The sequence below is a fragment of the Zophobas morio genome, unplaced genomic scaffold, assembly GCF_036711695.1.
Source record: "Zophobas morio isolate AGI-343-1 ecotype UQ-CSIRO unplaced genomic scaffold, CSIRO_AGI_Zmor_V1 ptg000213l, whole genome shotgun sequence".
Taxonomy (NCBI): Eukaryota; Metazoa; Arthropoda; class Insecta; order Coleoptera; family Tenebrionidae; genus Zophobas; species Zophobas morio.
Window position 1 is genome coordinate 66,168 of NW_026972317.1, and position 26,993 is coordinate 93,160.

The window sequence follows — 26,993 nt, forward strand, 5'->3', positions numbered from 1 at the left end:
CTTCTTTAGCGTATTATATAATCAAATAGATTTTATTGTAATATATAAAAATTAAAAATATAAAAGTATTAATAATCTTCAAATTAATAAATAGAAAGAATAAATATTTTAAAAAAAAAAAACTATTATTTGCAGTTATTTACTCCAAAGGGGATATTATGCAAGAAGACTATTTTTCATATCTCCTCTACTTGTTTGCAAAAGTAATTTTTACATAATTTCGAATAATGAAATAATAATTTTGATATAAAATATTTGAAGTTAAAAATTAAACTTTTAATAACTTTTACCGAATTTTTTATTAAAAATTTATTTCAATAAAAAAGTAAAATACTGATATATATTTTGTTTTAAAAATTTTAAAATAAACTGAATTAAAAGTTTATAAAACCATTTTAACAAAAAATAAAAAGATTTTAAAGTAATGTTAAATAAGCTTAAATAATATTACGTTGAATACTAAGTTTAATATTTTTTAATAGCCTTTTACCACCCGTTGTGTCGTATTCTGTAGGGTAACTTTTGCATTTTTTCTAAAAATTCGTTTGCAACAATTGTTCAAGGTTATATATATAACGTGTTGTTCTATTATATATATATATACTTCTTATATACAGACATATGCACCTTAAATACAAAGAAAAATTTAAAAAAATGTTAATATTAAATTCCTAACATATCAGTTAGATTATTATATAAAGGAGAGAGCGGAGACACTAAAAACATCTATTCTTTTCTCTTCTTTTCTCTTATAGTAGAAAAAACTTTAAACGGTAGAACACGAAATTTGAATCATCGCTTGCAATGTGGCTCGCCTTTATTTAGTTAAATTTTTGTTATTAAATCTCATTATCTACTTAACTTTTTTTAATAAAGTAATAATTTAAAATCTTGTAATTAAGCAATAAAGGTGATTTTTTTAATTGAAGAAGCGGTACACTTAATTAGCTTTGTCGCCTTGCAATGTGACTAGTCTTCTTTTAGCTAAACTTTTGTAGTAATATATAACATCAGCCCCGTTTTTTTTTAAAATATATTAAGTTATTTAAAATTTCGTATTCAACCAGAGACCGGTGATACAAGATAGCGTTATCTTTATTTTTCTTTTAGTAAAAAAAAAAGTTATACACAACAGAACACGAAGGTGGCGTCGCTATTAAGACTCATTTTTATTTTAAACTTATTTATTTCTTCCTAGATTATTAAGCTATTTAAATTTTTTTAAAAAGTAATAAAGCTATTTAGAATATCGTAATTAAGCCAAGAGTGGAGGTACTAAAAAGCGAAAGCTATACACAGTAGAACACGATTTGGCAAAATCGCTAAGCATTGTGGCTCGTACTTTTTTAATAGTTTATATGGTCATACCGCAAAGCAATAACTTCTCCAGTTATTTAAAAGTCAAAACTCCAATAATAAAGTCAATACTTAATATATAGCTGTACTTATAATTATAATATTTTAGCTAGCACCGCTTCCTCATAGACTTTCCCTTAATTTGTCGAAGAGTAGGAACAAGTATATTCATTTTCCGCTCATCAAGTAGAGTTTCAGAAGCGTATGATCATTGAGCTAAACTTTTGTTTTTAAAGTTAATTTACTTAAATTTATATTTTTAAAGATGTGATAAAGTATTTAGAAATTCTTACTGTATATATATTCCTCCTCGTAGAAAATAACTATTTACAGTAGAACACGGCAATGGCTTTGTCACTACGCCTTTGTGGATCGCTTCTATATACAGCTAAACTTTTGTTCTAAACTTCTATTCTCTACTTAATTTTTTTTGAAAGTAATTAAATTATCTTATATATATGTAATAGTATTTATTAGTACTTCATTAAAAGTAGTTAATTTATCTATAAAACTTTAAGCGCTTTTTAAATTCTTTAATTTTACTAATTTTTTTTTTTTTACTTTTTAACTTAATTTGCTTTGGGGAAGGTTTTTAATGCATATGGCTAAAAATTTAAAGTGCAGGAAATTAATTCTACTGCCCCTCTTAATACTGTATTAACCAAATATTTCTAATTTTTAGTAAATGGATGTGTTCAAAAAGAATTTTCCGCAGTTAATTTTATAACTATTCAAGATGAAATGAAGTTATTAAATTATAAAGTTTTTTTAATTAGTAAAATTAAAAGTTTTTATAAACTTGAATAATAATAATTTACATTTATTAAATATAACTTTTACCAACGAAGTGAAAATCTCGCGAGTAACTTTTGCTGTTCATTAGAATCTTTTTTTACTTTCTTTCTCATATAAAAAATTGGGCAATCGCGACTTTAAAAAAAATAATTATAAACCGGAATTGAAATTAAAGAAATTTAATAATTAATTCTAAAAGTAAAAAGAAATAATATAAGCTACTAAATAGTATAAAAAGGGGTATATACAAATATTATGATAATAAAAAATAGTAATTATAATAAAAGTATATATACAGTTCTAAAAGTATATATATATATTCGAACTACGAAAGTACTTATTTAAATAATAATATAAAATTATAAAGATATATAAATTATTTAAAATAACTTTATAATTTCTAAAAAAATTAGTTAGAAAAATATAGATTATTTTTATAAAAATAAATAAAAGTAAAAGTAGTTCATAGTGTACATGATAAAAAATATATATATAATAAATGAAAACATAATAGATAACAAAAATATAAATACCTCAAAAATAACAAAAAAAATATAAATTTACTTTTATATATTATATAAAAGTAAAAGTACTTCAGTTAATTTAAAAATAGACGTCTCAATAAAAATAATAATACGAATTAACAAAATAGTGGCTAAATAATAAAATTAATAAAAAATAAAAATTATAAAAAATGAATGAAAAAAATTAATTTAAAAGAATTTCAATTAAAAATTTATTAATAAATTATGTTAATAATTTTCCCAAAAAGCTGGTTTAGTAGGGCCTTGAAAGATAGTATTCGGTAGTGTATAATTTTAAAGTTAAGATAAGAATCATAATTAAAATTATAATATTATATGACCCTCAATAATAGTAATAATGATAAAATTGTACTATATTAGAAATAATAATTTAATTATAATAAGATTAGATGATGCTCGATAATAGTAGTTATAATAAAAATATATAATATAATTCAACAATTAATAGTAATAATATATATAATTTAGTAGTATAATTAATAATAAATATAATAGAAATCTAATAATAATAATAATAATAATAATAATAATAATAATAATAATAATAGTAATAATAATAATAATATATTTAGAGAAAACCTCGTGCATAGGACGTCATGATGGAAACTTCCTTGGCAGCGCTGGCATTGCGTCCACAAACGTGAAAACTTGTATTCCAAAATTCTCATATCGTAAAGCTTTATTATTATTTAGTATTAGTATTATAAGTATTGTTTTTGTTCTTGCTGTTATTATTTTTAAGTAAAAAGATATAATGCTTATTACCTCCTTTTGATAAATTTCCGCTTCTCGAGACTTGCAGTGTTCACAGACAGCAAAGCCTAATAATGATTATGATAATAATAATAATAATAATAATACTAAAATCAATTAAAATAATAATTTTAATAATATTAAAAATAATGGTATGGAAAATGCAAAGTTATAATATTTTTATAAATTAAATAAAAGGTTAAAAATTTTTATATATGATAAAAAATAGTGCTATATTATTTTTATCATTATATCAAAACCTTTAGGAATGGAAGCTCTACAGCCAATACAACTTTCTATTTTTTTAGTAAACTTCATTAGACCGCCAGTCACGGGTGTTGCTATAGAAATGGAGCGGGTGTGCTCTCCCGCTAAAAAAATTCATTAAAAAAAAAGTCAAAGTCCATTATTTTCATAAGAAGAAATAAGTAAAGGTAAGAAAATAAATAGCATTTTGTAAATTAATATAAATCTAAGCCAAAAAAATGTAATATATATAAGTCACCCAATAAGGACTGAAGTTTTGTTTTCCCGATGATTGGTTCAAATAAACGCGTGAGCGGTTTCGATAGCTGTTGGTAAAAATGAAAATCATGAAAAAAAATAGTTTTATTTTTTATATTTAGTATTATTACTACTAAAAATATATTATTATTACCTATTATTATTATAATTATTATCACCATCATAATTTTTTATTTATTATTAACCTGGTTTTGCAAATAATAGTTAGTATCAATGGGTATATTATTTTCTAATACGTAAATTGGGTCTTCGGACTTTTCATAAGCGGCAGCTCCCTTGTAATTATAAGTAACAATAATAATAGTAATAATAATAACAATAACTTTTTTCGCTTTGATAATAACGTAAGGTACTCTATCTCCTAACGTTGGGGCAGTCGCTAAATATATAAAAAATATAAAAATATTATAAAATATAAAAATAATAACAAATAATAATAATAAACAGTTAAAAAGTAGTGTAAAAATAAAATAATAATTTAAGTTCAATAAGAACATGAGTCGCGTTGGCGCATGCGCTCAGCCAAAGCCACGTGCGCCTGCTTTCCAGAGTATTCAGACTCCTGCTTGCTTAAAGCTTTCGTAATGACTAACTGGGAAATGTCAATCTTTTAAGATAATGATGTTTTTATAAAAAATAATGAAGGTTTTTTTAAGAAAATACTTTATTCTGAAGTAAGTCGGCGATGGTCTCGCGGCAATATTGCTTTATAAAAAAATAACAAATTTATTAATAACAGTAATTAAGAAATAAATAGGCGATATAATAAATTAAATTGTTAATTATTGCATTAGAATTAATAATTCAAGACCGTAAATCTTCAGTCAATAATCATTAACTACAGATTAAATTCTAAATTATCAAAAGAATTTGCAAATTTTTTAATGATCGCGTGTTAGCCAATAACTGTTGACTGTATAAACATGGTAATACAAATAGCCAACCGAAAGCCTTTCACAGAACATTTTGTATGTTATTTTGATTTGTTTATATTATATATTTCATAAGATTTTTCTTTGAATAAATTTTTTTGAAGTTACTATAAAGAAAATCTTAAAGAAGATATAAATAAATTAAATTATATAAATAGAAGTTAAACAATAAATATATGTTTCATATGATCAAAAATTGATATCTAATAGAAGAACTTTAATAAAGGTTAAAAGGCGGTTCACTCGGTTTGTTTGTGCCGAGCAATAACAAAAAAACCGGTTATCCCTCATAAAAAAGGTTTAAAACACATTCAAATAGTAATTTTTTCCGATTAAGTAGTGAATAAGCTATTATTTGGTACCAAAGCCGCTTAAGTTGGTACCAGTTCACATCTTTTTTATACAAAAGCCTCAAAATTCCATATTAATAAAATTCAATGTTCCTGATTAGCTTGAAAAAAATTTGTTTATTGCTTTGTTTGTACCCAAATGATAAAAGGGTCAAGTTTATTTGTATGTGTCGGTGAAAAAATGTGCAGTGTTGCATTTTATAAAATATTAATAGAATATTTTTCTAAATTTTTATAGCAGGACTCCACCAATGAGATATTAAAGATTAGTTATATTTCAAGTATTTTAACCCTACAGTAGTCGCCCTAGTTCTCTCAGATGTCTTGAGTTTTAAAGTTTCACTTTTATATTAAATAAAAAATAACATAAATGTTTGAACACTTGTTGTTTATTTAAATATAAGAATACAGCCCACACTAAATTTAAACTTCTATTTTGAAAATTTAGAAAACAAAATAATTTCCAGATCTGTGTAACTCCCTATGACTACTGTAGAGTGGATTTTGCTTGTATTTAATTTATAATTAGTCCATCATTATTATTAAAAAGTTCATAATAATTTAAGGAATTCTTTTTAAACAATGCAATATTAATATATAGCATATATAAATTATTTCTGAAATAATAGTTCCGTGATTTTTACTGCAAAGCACGGTCAATGAGGTATTCAATATTAGTTGTATTAATTGATTGTTTACTGTTTTTGTTATAAATAATATTATAAATTCAAGAAATTATCAAATAAAGCAATATTATATTGTAGCATTAATAAACTAATAGGAATGTTTCCTTATTAAGACCGGTCAATAAAAAGAACTTCACTTTTACTGGCGGCTGTGATTGATCCCTTTTTAGGTATATCTAAATTTGGAAGCCTTTTTTTTTTTAAAGGTACTCTTGCGCCCATATAAACATGTTTTTTTTAAAAAAAGGAGAGTTCACCAAGTGAAAATATACGTCCGTAACAAAAAAAATTATACAGAAAAAATAAAAAAATTGATAATATCAAAGTTGTACAAGTTTTTTCCTAGACAATAAAAGCTTGCTGTACAGTATATTACAAAAGTAGGTAAACCAACAAAAAACTTTAAGAAAAGTTATTATTTTAAAAAAAAAGTTATTTAAGTCCATACAAAAATAACCATCATTTCTATATTAAAAACAATTTTTATTATCTTGAACTATAATTTGTATAAAAATTGTAATTAGTATATTTATATTTATTTCGGTTATTAAGTTATTATTTCGTTGACATTTTCTAAAATGTTATAATAGATTATATTTTTTTATAGTAAATACTATAAAATTTTACTATTCTTAATATATTTTAAAAAAAAAAGGTTGCAATAAATTTATATATATTATTTCGTTAATATTTTTAAAAAAAGTAATAAGTAGTAATTATTATCATGTTATTTTTAATAACTTATTTAAAAAGTTATAACTAATAATATTATTAATATTCATCATTATTAAGTTGCTGTGTTAATATTATTAAAAAGTATATCTCAGTATTATTTCCATAGTAATTATTATCAAATAAGTTTTACTTTGTTGTTATTCTCAAAAAAATTTGCAATAAATAATGTTAATTATAATAATAATCAGGTAAATTATCAATGACAATAAAAAAAATTACTTGTGCGCCCTCCAGATTTCGGTCTATAAGTATTTTATGCAAGCAAACGTTGATAACGTTTTTAACCAATAAGCAGTTGTCTCTGCGAACAGTTTCGATTCCTTTACAATCCATCTGATAATAATAATAACTGTTATTTAATAAAATAGAAAGACTTCTTTTAAAAGTTTCTTTTTGCTTATTTTCTTATAAATTAATATTTTTTATATTTTTATTATAAAAAATGTCTTAAAAAGACCTTATCATAGGAATCTTCTTTCGTCCAATACAAACCAGCGTATCGTTTTTTACTGATAAGCAAATAGGGAAAGTAAACTTTTTCGAATTCGAGCTATTGGTGTTTACAAAAAAAAATTAAACCAACCTGAGGAAAGAGAAGAAAAGTATATTACTTTAATTGGATGAGCAAAAAAACTTGAAACATAAGAGGCGGCTTCATGCCCTCTAGCCATGGCCGTAGCAAGCTGAGTAAGTATTTCATTGGTTTATTTATTACTTTAAATTTTTATAAACGTTTTTATATTGGCTGAATTTTATTTTTTTAAAAAAGTAAAGAAATTCTTTACTATAAATTTTATATTAACTATTATTATAAATCTATATCTTTTAAACAATATTGTATGATGAATTATAAATTTCTAGTATAAAGTTATTTTATTTATATAGTTAATAGATTCTTTATCGATCACGAATTCTTACGAAATAAAATTTATTTATTAATTAATTGTCTACAAAATATTAAAAAATTTTAATAAATTAGTTTTTTCAATGAGACATAAATTTTTGTGGAACTAAATATATTAATATTGATTTATTATAAATTTTTTATTTTTTATTTTAATTATAGATTAATTAATAGCTTTTTTAATGAATCATAAATTCTAGAAAACAAAATTTATTTATATACTAACTGTCTACAAATTTTATTATTAAAATAAATTCATATCCCCCAATAGTTTTCTAGTGAGCCCTAATTTCTGTGAAACTAATTTACTCATTAATTGATTGGCCAACAGATTTTCCTTTTTATTATTAATTTTTTATACTACCTCTTTAATATGAATATTTTAATTAACATACAAGTTTCTTTTTGGTTTATTTCAGTATTTTACTGATATTATAATATATTTTTGGGCAGTTTAATTTTTTTTAATAATTATTGTTTTTTAAGTTTTTCTTTTAGTCTAAATATAATTATATTTATAAGTTAATTATAAATATTCGATAAAAATTTTATTAGATTTTAAATTTTTACATTGATATATAAAAAGATTCATAACTTAATCTAATTCTAAACATCGCTATTAATCGGTTAATTACATGTACTCGATAATTTTAATTTTAAAAAATTTTTTTGTAGATATTTTTCTTTATTTTCTAATAAGAAATATATTATCGTCATATTTATACCAACTATATATATTATTGTAATATTCCTTAAAATTCTCGTATGTTATTTACGTAGTAATTTTAATGAAATATGGTTTTATTTTTACTGCCTAAAAATTTTGTCGATTTCATAATAATTTCAATAAAAAAAAATTAAAAAAAATCAAAAATTTTTCTTATTAATTATTCCGTTAATTTTTTTTATATATAAATATTTTTATCTTCTAATATCATTCGTTTATTATATTTATATAAAATTTATTTATTTTTCATACTTTAAATATTAAATATTTATATTACATTCAAATATTATTTATTTCTTAGAAAAATATTTTAAAAAAAAATTATTGGATTTATTTTTATTTTTAATATTTTATTATCACTCAATTAATAATATAACTTAAATTTTTAATTATTACTACAATTATTAATCTATTATTTAAAAAGTATATAATAAATATAAATTTTTTATATTTTTTTATTTTATTTACCAAAACTATTTATATTTACTATTATATTTTATTTTATTATAAATTAATTCATTTATTCAATATTTTATTTATTTAAAAATTTTATTTATAAATCAGTTATTATAATTATTATTTTATTTTATAAAAAATTCTTTTCTATATACATTTATGTATATTTCTATTTTATATTTTTTTATTTCATTTGTCAGTCAGTAATTTTATTTACTATTATATTTATTTTATTATGAATTATTCTATTTTTTCAATAATTTTTTTTAGCACATATTTTAAATTTTATATTTAATTATTTATTTCTTACAAAGAAATTTATTAATATGCAAAATTATATTTAATTAATTGTTTATAAGTTTCTTATTATCAATCAACAATTCAATTTCCATTAAATTTTATATTATTTTTAATATTTTATTATATATTTCATTATATTTTAAAAGTTTATTTATTTTACTTTATTATAAATACTGATAATTATTTTTTCATATTTTCTTTCTTTAAATATATTTTTATTTTTAAATTTTTCATTATTTCAATAGTTCAACTATTTATTATTCACTGTATTTTTATAACATTATTTTTTTAAAGTAAAAATTTCTTCCTCAATTCAATATTATTTTACTTTTTTGTCTTTAATTTTATATTTCATATTATTTCATAAATTTTATTAATAATATAAAATTTCCTATAAAAATTTATTTTTACATTAATATTATTTTATTTTAGTAAATATATTATAAATTATAAATTTTTTTAATATTTTCTTATTAATTTATTATTTACTTATGATTATATTTTCATTTTATTTCTTTTTATAAAGTATTATAAAACTTTACATCATCACAGCCAAACTTGACCATAACCGAATCAGTATCGCCATAAATAACTTTAGCGTCGTGCGGATATCCTTTTTTTTGGAAAAAAAATATTCATATAAAAAAATTATAATCATAATAATTAAGCATTCTAGTTATATATACAAAATTGACGAATAAGCAATTGAAGAAAAAGAAGTACATAATATTTATAAACTACATACAATTTTTTTCTACCCAAAAAAAAAAGCAAAAAAAATTTTAGAAAGAATTTTTTAAGCTAAAATTATAATGAAATACTTTACAAGCAAACTCTATAAAGGAATATATAAAATATTGATAATAATAAACTATATATAAACCTTTTTAATTCTGTATTCTTATTTTAAATAAAATTTTAATAAAATATTTTTGAGCAAATTATATAAAGAAAAATAAAGATAAAATATCAATAACAATAAACTAGATATAAACTTTCCCAACTTTGTCTACTTTTCTTTTATACAAAAATAAGAAAAAATTTAAAAAGGATTTTTCAAACTAAAACTTCAATAAAATACTTCTTAAGACAAATTTTATAAAGAAAAAGAAATGAAGATATGAATAATAAACTAAATGCAAACATTAACAAGTTTATATTGTATAATTTATTTATCATTTATACCAAAAGTATATAAAAAATTATTCACAAAAAAATTTTCATATTATTATATAAATCCCAAATGTTGGGGTGAATTTCAAATAAGATAATGAATTCTAGAAACTAAAATTATGTAAAAAATATTTTTTAAGGAAACTTCTTAAAAAATTATAGAGAATATGAACAATAATAAATACTATAAAACTAAATATAAACACAAACCATTTTGTATTGTATATTTTCCTTCAACCAATTCTTTAGTTTTATCAATCATCTGGCGGCCAAACGCCTGCAAAATTTTGATCAGCATAAGCATTAACACTAAATATAAGAATAATATTTATATTTCTCTATTACTTTATTTTTTTTGTTTAAATATATTGTAATTTAAACTTTATTAATAATAGTAATTATTTATAATAATTTTATAAATAACAAGTATATATTATAATTATTTTTTCTACTTTTATTACTTTTTAATGCAAATTAAAAAAATTAGTAAAAGTAAAAAACGTTATCGAGAAACGAAATGGTTTGAAACGAACGAAAAAAAACTACTCATTTGATTTTACAAGTAATAAGAAGGTCTTATAATGTTCGATTGATTTTGTTAGAAAAAATACTGCCAACAAGGTAAAAAAGAGTAAGTTGCAAATAGTAAAGGACTCGGCAGCCTATCGAACTGTATTTTTGGTAAAATAAGTACACTATTGGTTGACGACGACGTTCTGTTTAACAGTAATTAAGTTCACACTTTTATATTCATTAGTATCCTTGTAAAGTATTTCTGTTGATCCGTTTACCTTTATTTACACATTCCAATATTAACCTTATTATTTATGTTGAACAATCTGTACTTCTTTAACTTGTTTCATAAATTGTTGGGGTTTTCCAACGATGAAATATATTTTTATATTTTTTTTAAATATAAAATATATAAAAACTATTCTGTAAAAAAATATTTAAGTCAACTTTTAAAAGTTATAAAAGTTTATTATGCCATAAAATATTTATTAATAAGTTTTAAAATAAAAACTTGTAAGAATTGATAAAGTTTAAAAAAAAAAATTTATTAGTCACATTTTACATTAAAAATCTTTGATAAGGATTCGGAGCAGGATATAAATAATAATAGGAATGAAAAGAATCAATAGCACTCAATTGTATCAATGAGTACTAAAATTAAAAACCGTGTTCGAGAAAAAGGGGTTGGATTTTTACTGTACAAAACTCATGAGTACTATTGATGGGTTTAATACAGCGAATTTATGCCATGCGACACATGCAGCTATAATTATTACAGTACACTATAAGAAAAGTGGAAAAGAAATTATTAAAAAAAGTAGCTAACAAATTAACAAATAAATAGCTTTTTATGAAATATTTTAATATTTTTGAGTCAAAATTTTTATAGCAAAAGTAAAAATATCTTTTGAGCGGCAAAGAACAATATCACAATAAGTGGTTTCTTTTTACTTATAAAACTTTTTAAAGGGGAGAAAATAATAATAAACCGATGCAATTCTAAACTAAAAAGTATAAAAATGCACCAAAAGGTCGGTTAATTTATAGTGATACAAATTGTTATTACAGCGCAGCATTCATATACAAGTTAATTTAATTTATATCTAAAAAAAAATACAAATAACCTGTACAATAAACATCCATGGAGCCAAATTATTTTTAGATTAAAACATTGAAAAAGTTGTAGTATAATTGTTTCCCATAGATTTGTATAATCATCATAAAAATATTTATTTATAGTTTATTTTTTTAAATTTCACTATAATAAAGTTTTCTAAAACCAAAAGTACTCCACATCACATTGCCATAACACTCGCTCAATAGGGTACGGAAAAAAAATAAATTGGCCCTATTTTGTATTAAAAAGTATCAACAGCGCCAATAATAGTACATATGGTTAAGTAGGTACAGTTTCATTACAAAAGTGGACGTTCATAAAAAAAGAAGCAAATAAGAAAAAATATTTAAAAGATATTGTTTTATATTATTCAAGAATAAAATTATAAATTGACGCAATTGAAACGAATTGTTACAAACTATAAAGTGATTTTAGCAAATAGTATCGAAAAGCAGAGAAAATTTAACTATTGCCATTAAGTTATGATAGCGCAGCAGAGTAAAGAATAGATCAAATAAGCAAAGGTGCTCACAAGTTACTTTGCTATAAATATTTTTTATGTTAAATTACTTTTTAGAGAAAAACTTTTCAAATTTATTGTGAAGTTAATAAAAACTTTTTCTTACATTCCATTTATTATTTTAAAAAAATTACTAAAAATATTTTTTTTAGCTTAAAGAAAATGTAACCCATATTAAAAGTTTGCATTTTTATATTATTCTTTAAAAAAAATACCTTAGCATGAAGCTTGTAGTTTTTTAATATTTACAAAATTTTATTAGTAGAAAATGTTTTTATTATAATACATTATTATTTTAATAATATTACGATATATACCGAAATAAAATGTTTATATTTTTATACTTTTTCTTTAGATAAAATATTATTAGAGTACATTTCGAATAAATATATTTATTTTAATATTATATTAATAAAAAAAAACATTTACTATATTTTAATAAAAAATATATTTATATCTTTTTTATATCTTTTTAAAAAAAGAGGTTTTCATATAAAAACGTTAATAAAATAGAAAATTGATAATTATTTTATTATATTTATATTTTTTTACTTCGTTTATTTTTTTATAGAAAAAGTGCTTTAAATATAGAAAAAAAAAACGGATAATAATAATAAAATACAGTAACACTAGAAGAAATTTCCAAGCATGGCAACTTTCCTACAGTAGCTCCTAATAATAATAACATCGGTATAATTATAATAATAGTAGTGAGAGAATAGTGACTTAATTATAAAAAAATAATTTATAACATTTATATAAAAATAAAATCAATATAAAATTATTTATAACAAAAAATAAAGAAAAAAGTTAAAATATTATTTTATAGTTAAAAAAGATGAAGAATTTTAATTTTTATAATATAAAAAATAAATTAATAACTTTGAAGTAAAATTACATTAATGCATTAATAAATTGAACTAAACAAAATTATTATAAATATAAGAAATTTATATAATTAAATATAAAAGAAAATTAGAATTTTATAAATATTTTTCATATAATACAAATAAATATAAATTGCATAATAAAAACTTTAAATTATATACACAATATAGTGGTAATAAAGGTAAAGTAAAAAAAAATTATTTATTACTTTTTTATGTAGTAAAAAAAAATTAAAAAACTGAAAAAAAAATTATAATACGTAAAAGTAACGTGAATCAAAAGTAATTCAAATGTAAATAAAATTATTATAAAATCTTGATGTTATAAAAATAAATATAAACTTTCATAATAAGAGTTTTCTAAGAAATATTTGTAATAATTGTAAACTTTTCTTATGAATAAGCATTTTGAAAATATTAATTATAAAAACAATACATATACATTGAATAGTTAATATCAATTCTTATAACAAAAAAGAATTTCAATAATATTTTTAAGCAAAAACATATTTAAATTTATATTACTAAATATTATAGTAATATACTTTTATAATAAAAAGTTTCTAAAAATATTTATTAACAATAAATTTTGAAATAAATTATTTTTAATAAAGCTTTTAATAAATTTAAAACAGTTTATATAAACTATTATAAGAGAAAAAATTAGTATATATATATACATTGTAAAAAATTAAAGAAATTATATAATTAAGTTTTAATAAAAACTTTTGTACTAGAAAAAATTTTGAAATATCATTAATAAAGTTTAAATAAATTTTTAAAGTAGAAAATATAAACTTCTGTATTTAAAAAAAAAATTGCTAAATATATTTTTTTGTAAAAAGTTAAAGAAATTATATTTAATTAAAGTTTAAATAGATTCATAAAAGTGAAAATAAATTTTGATGATAAAAGAAATTAAAAAATATATATAATAATTATTTAATAATAAATTCACAATAATTTAATATTAACTTTTATAGTAGAAGAAAATTATAAAAAAATATATTTATAAAAAGTTAAAATATATATAATAAAATTTAATAATATTTAACAGTAATATAAAATTTTATAGAAAAAAAAGAATCTACATGTAATTTTTAAAGTTTTAATAAAAGATTTATAAAGGTAAAATAAATTTTTATGGTAGGAAAAAAAATTCAGAAATATTTTTTTAAAAATTATATATAAAATTAATAAATATAATGATAGTTTGAGACTAGTAGAATAAACTTTACTAATAAAGAATATTTTTAAAAATATTTGTAAAAAAAAAAAAAAATTATCATGTAATTAATAAAAATTTTATAATAATTTTATAATAGCAAATATAAACCTTCTTTTAAAATAAGCATTAAAAAAGTATAAAGATTACAAGTAAATTTTAATTTATAAAGAAAATAATATGAATATTTATAATATTAATATTCAATTAAGAACTTCGTTATACAATAAAGTTATAAAATTTTTATTTTTATATTACATAACAATCAAAAATAAAACAAAAATGTTATAGTTTCCTTAATAAAAATGAAACGTCTAAATAATAATAATATTATTAATAATAAAATATACAAACTAAAGAAACATTAAAGTTTTCAATTAATAAAAAAGTAAAAATTTGATAAATTATAAATATTAAGAATACAATAAATATTTATATATAAGGTTAGAAAAATTTTAAGTTTTAATATAATCTTATAGAAACTTTTATAAACTTGATAACTTCTATACTATACAAAATTATATGTAATACTTCATAAAAAAATATATATTCTTTTATATATACATATTAAATTCAAAAAAAATATTTTTACTTCTTATTTTATTGCTTATATAAAGAGTAGAAAGATTAAATAATTAATAAAAATATATATGTTCATTATTATAACCATTTATATAAAAAGTATAAATAAAAACGACATTTAAAATATAAAAGTAATAATGATAATTAATAATAATAGTAATAGTAATAGTAAAAATAAACGAGTAACAAACCAGTAAAACCATAAACAGAATTGGCGCTAATTTTCAAAGCCAATTGTCTTCCGTCTAATACCGCCCTTTTAAAAGAATCTGTTTCGTTTTTTAAATCTAAAGATAATATATATATAATAAATATATAAAATGTTTCAGAATATATTATATTATTAATATTTTATTATTTTTAATATTATTATAATCATTATTATATAATTATAATTATTATAGTTGCAATTATACCATGTTTGGCCCGTTTACGTGCAGCTAATAAATCTTCTAAAATTCCTGGCAACAGTCCTTATGAATAGTAATAAGAAATTAAAACATGGGAAAAAAAAAAAGATAAACTGAAAATATTTTAATGAAGACTTTTTATTTTTTAAAGGCTAACATATTTTGGAAAGAAAATATAATAAATAATCTAAATTTTTTCCAGAGAATTTTAAAACAGTTCATTTTAATGTTAAAAATATATATATACACAAAAAATTAGTAATAGAAAATTCACTATTTTTATTGTGGAAAATAAAAATATCAAAACATCAAAAAAAAATTATGTTTGAAAAGTATGTTGGGGGGAGAAGCACTTTTTATATATTTCATTATAATTATTGTAATTTTTTAATAAAGTAATACGAAATAAATTGTAGAAAAAAATATTTTTTTAAAAGTTAAAAAAACATTGGGAAAAAAAAATCACAAAGTTCGTAAACATGAGGAGTTGAAAAAAAGCGCTCTATAAATTTTTAACAATTTATTAATATGTGTTATATTAATAGATAAAATAAACGCATATACTTTTTATAGGTTGAATGTAATGTTGGGGAAATCAAACCTTCATATTTTTATTTTAAAACATAAACAAAATTTTATAATTAAAAAATAAGTTGGAAAATGCACTCCTTAAAATCATTGAAAACTCATTAAAATCTATACATTAATAGAAATACATGAAAATATAAAAATTGATATTTTTACAGGTTGGATACAATATATTGAATAAATATAAATAATGATAATAATTTTTTACTTCAACAAAATTTATAAGTTAGAGGAGGAGTTAAATTCACTAAAAGTTTTACACTCTGAAAAAATGTTGGGGAAAAGAAATCAATTTATTTTAAAAAAAGAAAACAATTATTATAAAATCTTTTAATAAATAATATCAAAGTCTCAATGAGTTGCCAAAATGCACGCTTTTATTTCAAATTTTTATTAAGAAATTTATTAATTATTGTTAATAAATTTATTAAAAACATAATTAGAAATAAAAAATTTAAAAAGTTGTGAAAAAATGTTGGGGAAAAGACGCCATTTTTTAATAAGAAAAAAACTGTATAAACTTAATAATATCCAGTTACAAAATGCACTTAAAATATTCACTGAAAAAAAAGTCCAAAGATAATTACGAAAATAAATATTATACAAGTTAAAAAAATTGAATTTTAATATAATTATTGTATAAGTACAGAACAAAATAATACTTTGTACACATTCTATAGAGCAAAACAGGTTTTGGGGTTGCACCCCAAAATTTCTTTTATAAGAAAATTCATTAATATTTATCATTGTATACTTTAAAATATACGTAAAAAAGGTATTAAAAAATAGTTAATTATAAATTTTTAATTTTTAATTATTAATATTAAAAATATAGAAAATATGTGAATAGTAAGAAAACTGTTGGCTAAATAGTTAATAAAATTAAGGAATATATTTAAAAGTTTATAAAAGACTGATGAACTTTCATAATAAAAGCACATTGCCTCTTTAAAATAATTTTAATAATAACAAAAAATGGATTATATGTGAATATATATAATGAGTGTTGGGAAAAAGGACAGAGAAGATTAATAAATAATAAAGTTTAGTATAAATATGGTTGAGCTTTTTTTATAAATTTCACTTAAAATTTTGAATTTATGTTATTTATAACAAGTCATAAGATAAGAAGTAAATATAAAAAGGTTGATTGAATTTATAAAAAATTCACTAGTTTTTTAGAATTATACTTATTATTAATATCATAAAACATAAAAATAAGTGAAATAGTCAGGGAAACAGGGTAAATGTTAAAAGAATATATTAAAAAAAAGTTAATTACTTTATATATACAATTCATTATTTTTAAATTTATTGCTTTTATTAACACCCAAAAACATGGAAATATGCGAATAGTTAGAAGACTGTTGGGTAAAGCCTACCTTTAAATTTCTTCCCTTTAATAAAATAATTACCGCTGGGCGTTCGTATGTATTCATCGTCCTTCAGTTCTTTATGTTTTCCATTCTTTAGTAAGGTTGTATAACTTTTTCAATAAAAAAAAATATTATAGTAATTCTTAGAGAATATAATAAATATATAAAATATGAAAATCGCCAATTCATTATTTTTACTGTAAACAAAAAAAACGTGTAAATTTTTTTTAAATTATATAAAGTATTGATAAGATAATTATATTTACTAACTTGAAAACTACTACTTTTTCAACGAATCCTTTATAAAGTTGTATACATTTTTTATAATTAAAAAAAATTTAAACCATTTTCAATAGAAAATAGTATTATATTTGAGTTTTAATATATTTAGTGAAAAAAATTATTTTTATTTTATTTATACTTATAATGTTTGAAATTTATTATTATAGAGAAGAAAATATTTGTTAAAAAATAATTTCTATAATTTTTTTCGAAAATAAAAAAAAATTTCAAAATATGAATTTCATTCCAGTATTTTTAGTGAAAAACAAAATATTAAATTATATAAACTTTTCTGACTAATTATAGTTTAAAACCATTAAAAAAAAGTGTTGTTAGTCATAGAGTCAACCAATAAGGATCTATTAAAATTCCATCAAATTTTTTAGGTTTCCAATATTTTATTGGTATGTGTGATTTTTATATAAATGTATTTAGTTCATTTTTTAATTAATGTAAAAATTATAGACAAAATATATAAAAGGTTTTATTTGTTTTCATTCCTTTACTAAATATTCATGCACTTCTACATAAACAGTTTAAATTTCATTAAAAAATTGATTAATGGTATTATACAATAATAATTTTTTAATAAAGACTTTAGAAAAGAGAAAAACAAATGAGTAAAAAAAAAAGTAGTTCGCAAAACTTTTTTCAACAATTTTTATAAATAAAAATATTGCCAATCAAAAGAGGTTTAATTCGTTACAAATAAAAAGCGAATTTTGTTGCTCCAATGATAAAGTACCATAAATTGTGCGCCATCATTACAGACGGATACAGAGAAGTAAAATCAAGAGTTGTAATGGGACAGTTGTAGTAGCCAGTCAGAGGTTCAATAACAGTGGCGCCCTTTCAGAAGAATAAATAGTTCTAGTAATTGCACCAATCATAAAGAGCAAAAAACAATTGAGAGCGAAAGTGTGGGGTTTCATCTAATAAATTTCAATAAAGTTTTCGCTATAAGAATTCTGTTTCAAACTTTATTAAAACTTCTGGTATATTATTTAAATTATATTTACTTCTTTTTAAAACTAACTTTGGCTCGATTTCATTATACTTAAAATTTACGTAAATAGTTATAATAAAAATATTTATTTTTAAGGTTGACATTTATAATTTATATTTAAAAATTATAAAATATATATTTGGTTTTATTTTTTTGGCATAAAAATATTGTTAATAATATTATAAAAATAAAATAATCATTAAAAAAATGAAAATGTACACCAGTCAAAAAACAATGAATATATTATAAAAAGTCAACTTCAAACTGCTCATCACTTCCATGAACGTTACAAGTTGGAATAATAAAGTCACCAGTAAGAGACTTCCGCATGAGTTGTGAAACAACCTCAAATAATATAAACAATTAATTTTTTTATATAAAAATTAAAATAAAATATAATTAATACATATTTATATTGATTTTAAAATATAATATAATAAAAATAATAATATATTAATACTAAAGTATAAAAAATATATTTTTTTTTTTAATAGAATTATAACTAATAATAACAAATAATAATTTATAAAGTAGAATAAAGAATAATAAATATTAAAAATACATATTAATAATAAATAAATAAAAATAAAATGGAAAATAGTAAAAATAAAAAAAACTGTAAATAATAGTAGATAACAATAAACAGATGAGTATACATAAAAAATATAAATAATAATTTAATGAGTAATAAATTAAGATTTATAGTAATAAAATATAATAATATTTATTCATAATGAATTAATAAATATTAAAGTATAAATATAAAAATATTAAAACAATTTTATTGTAAATATAAAAAGCGAAAAAAAATTATAAAAATTGAAACTACTAAAAAGTACTTTTATTTGCTGCCCGCGAGACAACAGAGAATCTAAAGGAACCCCCTTAAGGGTATATAAAGGCGCAAAGTATAGAACTTTTGACTATACGATTACAATAAAAAAAATCGTACAGTAACACGTGACATCTCAATATAATTGTACAAGCCCATTAACTGGTCCAGTAAACTGGCACGAAAGAATAATGAATCATTTATTTATTTATTTATTTATTATTAGAATTATTATTATAATATTATTCATCTCATTAACATTATTGTTATTGTTATTACTATTAATATTGTTGTAATCTTGTTATTGTTAATATTATAATTACCATTATTATTATCAGTTGTTTACTTTAAACCAAAAAAAATTAAAAAGATGATATAAAGGTTACCGCAACGGGAGATAAGCATCCTTCAAACAGTAAATCGCTAGTCGCCTTCGCGTCTAGAGAATATTAATAATATTATTTATTTTAACCTGCTTTTATTGAATTCATTATAAAACTGTTCATTAAAGTTTTAATATCTTATAAAATAATATTAATAATATTATCTTCATTACTTTTTTATTTTATTAAGTTATTAATAATTATAAATAATAAACTTTTACTATTAATATAATATCAATAATAACATTATTTTAGTTATTTTATTTTAAGTAATAATAATTATACAGTAAAGTTTCATTATTGATATAATAAATACTATAATAAAAGCTTCAATAAATATATATTTAATATTATTTATAATATTGTTTTTAAATTTTTTTGTTATAATAATTCTACATCAAAATTTTTTTATTTATAGATTTTAATATTAATAATATTTTTCATTTTTTTCCATTTTATTACTTTATTAATAAGTACGCAACAATCTTTCAATATTATATGTAATGAGCATCGATAAATAATTTTATAGTTTTGTTTCTTTTTCCTTTTATTACGTTTTATAATAATTATTATTAACAGTTACTTTTGTTACCTATTTTCCCTTTTATATCCTTTTCAATGTATTAGTTTACTTATATAATATACTTATAAAGTTGTTATTCATTAATATTAACATTCTTATAAATATTTATTAAATAAATTTTGCTCATCACTTAATAAAAAAATTTTATAAATAAATACTGTTGAATAACTTTATTATAAAACATTTTTTTTGTAATATTATTAGGATATTTTCATTACAATTATATTTATTTATAAATATTTTAACAAGCTAAATAAAATTATTATTTATATTTTCTTTATTTATTTATCCTTAATCGGTTTATAAATATATATATTACTAGTAACATTTATATTATTATTAATTTATATTTTACTGATTTATAAATTAATTAAAATTATTATAAACTTCCTATTGTAATTTTATTATTAATATAACTTATACTTTTTAACTTCATAAGAGAAAGAGTTATCATTTTTTACAAGAAATACTACTATTATGGTTCATTATTAATAGTTTTTCATATGTCCATACATACTTATTAGTATTAGTTTTTTTAATAGAATATTTATAACTACTATTATTTACAATTATTATTTACTATTGATTAATATTGAATAGATATTATAATATTTTTTTAAAAAGTCGTTTAGATACTTTCATTATAAAAAAGTTTTTTTTAGTTGTTTCTACAACTTTCTTATTTTTTCAAATAATTAAAGGCAGCCATCATTGCTTTATATTGTATATTTTTTATTCATTATTTTTTTTTAAAAATTGAAAATGAAATTTGTAGACTTCCTTTTTTATGATTTTTGTTATTTATTCAGAAACTTCACTAATATATAATTATAATTTTTATATTATTTTATATATTATTCCAATATTATTTCAATGTTTTAATTACTTTATTTTGTTTTTATTTCCATTTTCATTAATAATAATAATTTTACTATTATTATCGTTTATCAAGTTATCTGTAGTACTCATAAAAATCACTTTAAATAATAAAACTTATTTAATATTAATTTTACTTATTAATTATAATGTAACAACATTTTACTTTTTATTTGTCTAATAAATATTATACTAATCTATTAAAAATTTTATATAAAATTCTACTTTAATTAGAAATATTTATATCCATATATATATTGTACATCTTATTAATTTTAGAGTTCTTTTTCTTTATTATTCCTTTATTATAAAATATAACATAAAAAAAATTTTTTTTTTAATATTTCATGTTTTATTAATACTATAATATTTATTATTCTTTTATTTACTAAGTTTAAAGTTCCCTTAATATTTAATTAATCATGCAATACTTTTATTTTTTAAAGTTTCTTATTAATAATAACGACTTTAATATGAAACCCTTAAATATTCTGTTCCAGAAAATTATGATAACACTTATAATTATTTATATATTTTTTTTGTTATTCAAAAGTTTTCTTTTTATTAAATATATATTTTTGATAAATTTTTTTTTTCTTACAATACTTTTATATAAACTGATTTTCTTTATAGTTTACTTTAATTTTAATATTATTGAAACAAATATTTTTCTAGGTTTATTTTATTATTGAATTACTATAATAATTATAATTATTCTATTTAATTGTTTACATCAAATTCAAAGTTTTCTTTATAAAAATCTTTGAATAGCTTATTTAATTCAAATGGTACTTCTATAATATTTTTAATAAATTTATTTTCTCAATCTTTTCATTATTACTACATTTTTATAAATACACGAAAAAAAAATTATATATTTTTTATAATTATAATAATTTATAATTTTATTTCTTGCTTACCAGTTTCTTTAATAATTTATATTATTTTCATATTCTCATATTTATAATTAATTATTTGATAATATAAATATAAAAAGTTATTTATTTTAATATTTTATATATTTTTTAATAGCTTTCTCTACTGTTCGAAGTTTATTTTAAATGATTACTATTATATTTTAAAATATATTAATATATTTGTTATTATAACAAAATAATTATTTTATATTACTTTACAGTTTACTTAATAATTAATATTTTTAATTTTCTTTTGTAATTTTATAATATTATTTAAATATTTATTTTCAAAGTTTTTTTTTTAAATTTTTGTTAAATAATACCAATAAAAAAAATATTCATTTTATTTCATTTTTAATGTTTCCTAACATTTATATAAACTTTATTATTACAATAATACAATAACTTATTTTTTATAAATTTTTATTTATATAATAATATAAAATTTCTTATATATAAATTAATATTGCTCATACCTCGTCCGTGCCGTTCTGCAAAGTTGTTATAATAGAATGATGAACATCTTCCTTTTGTTCATTAAGAAAATGTGCAGAGACAGCGTTTAACGTATACGAAGATAACTTGTATTCACGCTATAAGAAATAATAATAGAAATAAATATACTAATAAATATTTAAGAACACAATGAAACTTTTTTTTGAAGCTAAAAAAATATTATTAAAATATATCAATAGAATAGAAATATTTTGAATTAATATTAATATATATTTTTCATTAAATTAATTTTTATAATATATATAATAATAGAATAGAAGTTTTTAAAATAGTGTAAAACATACAAATAATTGAAAAAATTTATTAAATACGTAAAAAAAAAGAAATAACAATAAATATTAATATATTAAAATAAGCAAAAAAGGTATATTAATGTATATTTATTTATCATTCTTTATAATAATAATAAACCAAATAATAATCAAGAAAAGCTAATTAAAATAAAAAAAAATTATATATTAAAAAATAGTTTCGGTAAAGGAATCTAATAACACTAAGTAAATAATAATAACATTTTAATAGAAAAGAGGGTCTTCAAACGATAAAAAAAATAAATTAATAACATATCACCTTTAAATATATATAGTACATAAAAAAAGGAATAAAGTAGTGTAAAATCTAACAAATATAAAAATATAAAAATAATTAGATGATGAGTAAAAGAAAAAATATAAAATAATATATATTAATTTATAATATTAAATAACTACAAATCCTTATAATAATAATATATATAATCACTAGTAAAAATATATGTAAACATTAATTTATTAAATATAAAAGTAATAAATATAAATTTAAAATAAAAAAATAAATATATATACAAAAATAAATGCAGTATTAAATAAATTATAATTGTAAAAAAGTAATGATAATTAATGTAAAATACATAAAAATTATATTATAAATAATCTAAAATTAACAAAAAAAAATATAAAATTAATTATCTAATAAAGATAAAAGTAACTAGAAAAAGCATAAAAATAAAGTAAACAAATAAATATAAATATTAAAATATAAAAATAACTGGTAAATATATAACCCATTAAGATGTGTCAGAATATAAAAATATAAATAAAAATATGATAACATATATAAATACACTAAAAATATTAGAAATAATAATATGAAATAATAATTATAGAACATATAAATAATAGAATATGAAATATTCGTATAAAGGCAACTAGTAAACCTGTAAAAACTGAAAAACATCGAAAGTAACTCTCCCGTCCACTCCGGTGGCTTTATTTTCACGTTTGCCATACGCCCGACTCGAAAATGTCGTTTCTTTTACAATACTTTCGAACCAAACAAATTAGTATTTGATAAAATACTCAATAGTAATAAGTAATAATTATGAGAAGTAAACAGAAATTATATAAATTGATAACATATGAATATATATATATATATAAAGTGAATAAAAAAAAATAAATATTAAGTAAAAATTTTACACAAAAATATATAATATTCAGTATCTATAAAGAATATATAAATCTGGTAAGTAAATAAAAGTTATATAAACTGAAAATATCTATATATATTTATTAAAAGATAAAATAATAATATTCTACTATAAATAAAAAATAATTATTTAACGTAAATAACAAATATGTGTATAATAAAACATTTAGAAAAAGATTAAGGATAATAATCAAAACTATAAAGAATACAATATAATAATAAGCGGATAGAAATATTAGGTTACTGCAAAATAAATAAGAATTAGAAAAATTTATAATATATAAATATTTATAAGAATATAAATAGTAATAAGTAACTATAAATTATGAGTAATTATTATAAGTAAACAAAAATTATAAATATATATATATTTATAAATTAAAAATAAATATTAATTATAAAAAATAAGTAATTGATTATAAACATATAAATTTGTATAAAAAAGATAAATTATAACAGTCATTACATAATAATGAATAATTATTATAATTTATAAATAATAAATAATAAATAAGTATTATGAGTAAATAAATATTTTATATATATTTAGAAAGTAATAAAAAATATAAAGAAAAGTAGTAACAAATTCAAGAAATTATGAAATCCAGTAAAAAAATAAAATAATAATAACTAATACATAATAAAGTTTAACAATAATAATAAGAAAGCAATAAATTATAAAAATTGTAAATAGTAATGTGATTATTTTAATGCTTTATAATATAAATGTTCATAATATATATAAAGAAAATAAAATAAAGATATAAATATAATAATAAATATAATAAGAATAATAATAAACCATTCAGAGTGCGTACGACCAAAATAAGGAAAATCATTGACACCTAAAACTTTTGCTCGCTCCACTAAAAACTAACAAAAAATAAATAATTATAAAAAATATTATTGTGATATATATTTTTCATTACTATATTTTATTAAGAAAGTAGTGAAGAAATATATAATGACTACTAAAGTTTTCATAGTAAATATTTTATAGTAATTAGTAAATATATTTGTATTAGAAAAAATAATATTACTCGCCTTGAGCACCAAAAAATAAAAATAATAAAAATATCCCTATAAAAATATATTACTCCTTTGCTATATCAACTAAATATAAATAAATATGAAACATATATATATAGTGTTATAAGAGATAGTAATAACTAAAAAAGAAATTTATTTTATAATTTTTACAGAAACTTTTACTCTTTAAGATAATAATTATAAATATAAAAATAAAACAGTTGATAACAAAACTATAAATATATAAAATAGTAAAACATAATAGAAATTAAAACTTATAATAAAAAATATTGCACATAAATAGTGAAGTACAAATAAAGGTAAAGTTTCTTATAATATGATATATAACAAATAATAAAATTTATAATAAATAATAATAAGTATATGAATTGAAACTTTCTTAAATATAATATCAGTATTATTATTTCTAAAACTATACTCATTTATTAAATGTATTAATATTACTATTAGTATTATTCATTACATTATTATTTATAATATAATTAATAAACCTGTACTATTTACTCATTTTTATATATACTTCAAATTATTAGTATTCATTTACAGCTTAGTATAACAGTAATAATAATAAAATATTTCCATAATAAATAAATAATATGAATTTTTTTAAAGTATAAGAAGTAATAATTATTATGAACGTCTCATAATAATGATAACTAATTAATAAAACACTACTCTTTTATATGATTAATAAAATAGGTAATATATAATAATAATGAGTAAGCATTAATTAATAAAACTTTTTATATTTATATAAAAATAATATAAAAATTAAAGTAAAAAAAGTATATCTATTATTTGTGTTAGAACATAAATTTTTCTTTCTTAAAGAATTATAAAATATACATTTTAAAAAAAAAGGGTATATATATACACTAAACTTCAACTCAAAAATATATAAAAATTTAATAAAAATGACAAACATCATTAAAAGCAACAAAATTGCTTCACACGAAGTAAACCTAAAATAATGATCAATATTAATTAATATAAAGAAAATATAAATTTATAACAAAACAATAATCATTAAATACACTGAAATAAATTAAAATTATAAGAATAATATACTAAGAAAAAAAAACTTTTCTATAAAACAAAAGATAATTATTATAAAACTTATTATTACTCTTTTTTAAGTTGTTGAAAAAATTAATATTTATAAATAATAAATAATAATTATAATGAAAAATAACAAATAATGACAAGGAAAAAAAAATTCATAATAAAATATTCAACTGGAAGGTCAAAGTTAGTAATATTATAGCCAGTAATAATATCTGGATCGCTTGCTAACACGAAGTCTTTCCACTTTCTTAACAATTCTTTTTCTTTTTCAAACTGAATAATCTTTTATAAAATAATATTAAATACTGTAAAATAGAAATAAAGAAAACAATATATTATTTCATTAAAAAAATGAAATAAAATATATAGAAGGATATAAAAAAATAAAACAGCAAAGTTGAGGTCAAAGTTTAGGGTTATATATACACCAATAAGCCACCTCACTACCAACAATATGGGCGCATGTCCCCAAAGTAAAGACGTTCCGAATAAACGGTTTTTTGGCACCTGATTATTTTATTAAACAAAAAAAAATTAAAAATATAAAAAATCTGAAAAATT

General features: G+C 18.4%; 1 protein-coding gene across 1 annotated transcript in view; it reads right to left on the reverse strand.

Annotated features, from left to right (window-relative positions):
- Window positions 1–1,469: 1,469 nt before the first annotated feature.
- The window catches only part of LOC135146094 (DNA polymerase delta catalytic subunit-like), a 31,502-nt gene continuing 5,978 nt past the window's right edge, over window positions 1,470–26,993 (reverse strand). Inside the window, exons 10-38 of the mRNA XM_064078237.1 lie at window positions 26,872–26,939; window positions 26,604–26,714; window positions 25,120–25,190; window positions 24,046–24,151; window positions 22,811–22,927; window positions 19,962–20,014; window positions 19,696–19,750; window positions 19,583–19,627; window positions 19,002–19,088; window positions 18,483–18,586; window positions 17,462–17,565; window positions 15,498–15,554; window positions 15,273–15,368; window positions 13,010–13,059; window positions 10,448–10,514; window positions 9,607–9,677; window positions 7,289–7,360; window positions 7,135–7,227; window positions 6,897–7,010; window positions 4,638–4,679; window positions 4,470–4,581; window positions 4,298–4,353; window positions 4,160–4,249; window positions 3,955–4,021; window positions 3,710–3,820; window positions 3,462–3,517; window positions 3,276–3,373; window positions 2,197–2,286; window positions 1,470–1,577 (exon numbers count right to left, since the gene is read on the reverse strand). Of these exons, the coding sequence (XP_063934307.1) occupies window positions 1,565–1,577; window positions 2,197–2,286; window positions 3,276–3,373; window positions 3,462–3,517; window positions 3,710–3,820; window positions 3,955–4,021; window positions 4,160–4,249; window positions 4,298–4,353; window positions 4,470–4,581; window positions 4,638–4,679; window positions 6,897–7,010; window positions 7,135–7,227; window positions 7,289–7,360; window positions 9,607–9,677; window positions 10,448–10,514; window positions 13,010–13,059; window positions 15,273–15,368; window positions 15,498–15,554; window positions 17,462–17,565; window positions 18,483–18,586; window positions 19,002–19,088; window positions 19,583–19,627; window positions 19,696–19,750; window positions 19,962–20,014; window positions 22,811–22,927; window positions 24,046–24,151; window positions 25,120–25,190; window positions 26,604–26,714; window positions 26,872–26,939 (2,276 nt within the window). The 3' untranslated portion in view covers window positions 1,470–1,564. The remainder of the gene's footprint in view (window positions 1,578–2,196; window positions 2,287–3,275; window positions 3,374–3,461; window positions 3,518–3,709; window positions 3,821–3,954; window positions 4,022–4,159; window positions 4,250–4,297; window positions 4,354–4,469; window positions 4,582–4,637; window positions 4,680–6,896; window positions 7,011–7,134; window positions 7,228–7,288; window positions 7,361–9,606; window positions 9,678–10,447; window positions 10,515–13,009; window positions 13,060–15,272; window positions 15,369–15,497; window positions 15,555–17,461; window positions 17,566–18,482; window positions 18,587–19,001; window positions 19,089–19,582; window positions 19,628–19,695; window positions 19,751–19,961; window positions 20,015–22,810; window positions 22,928–24,045; window positions 24,152–25,119; window positions 25,191–26,603; window positions 26,715–26,871; window positions 26,940–26,993) is intronic.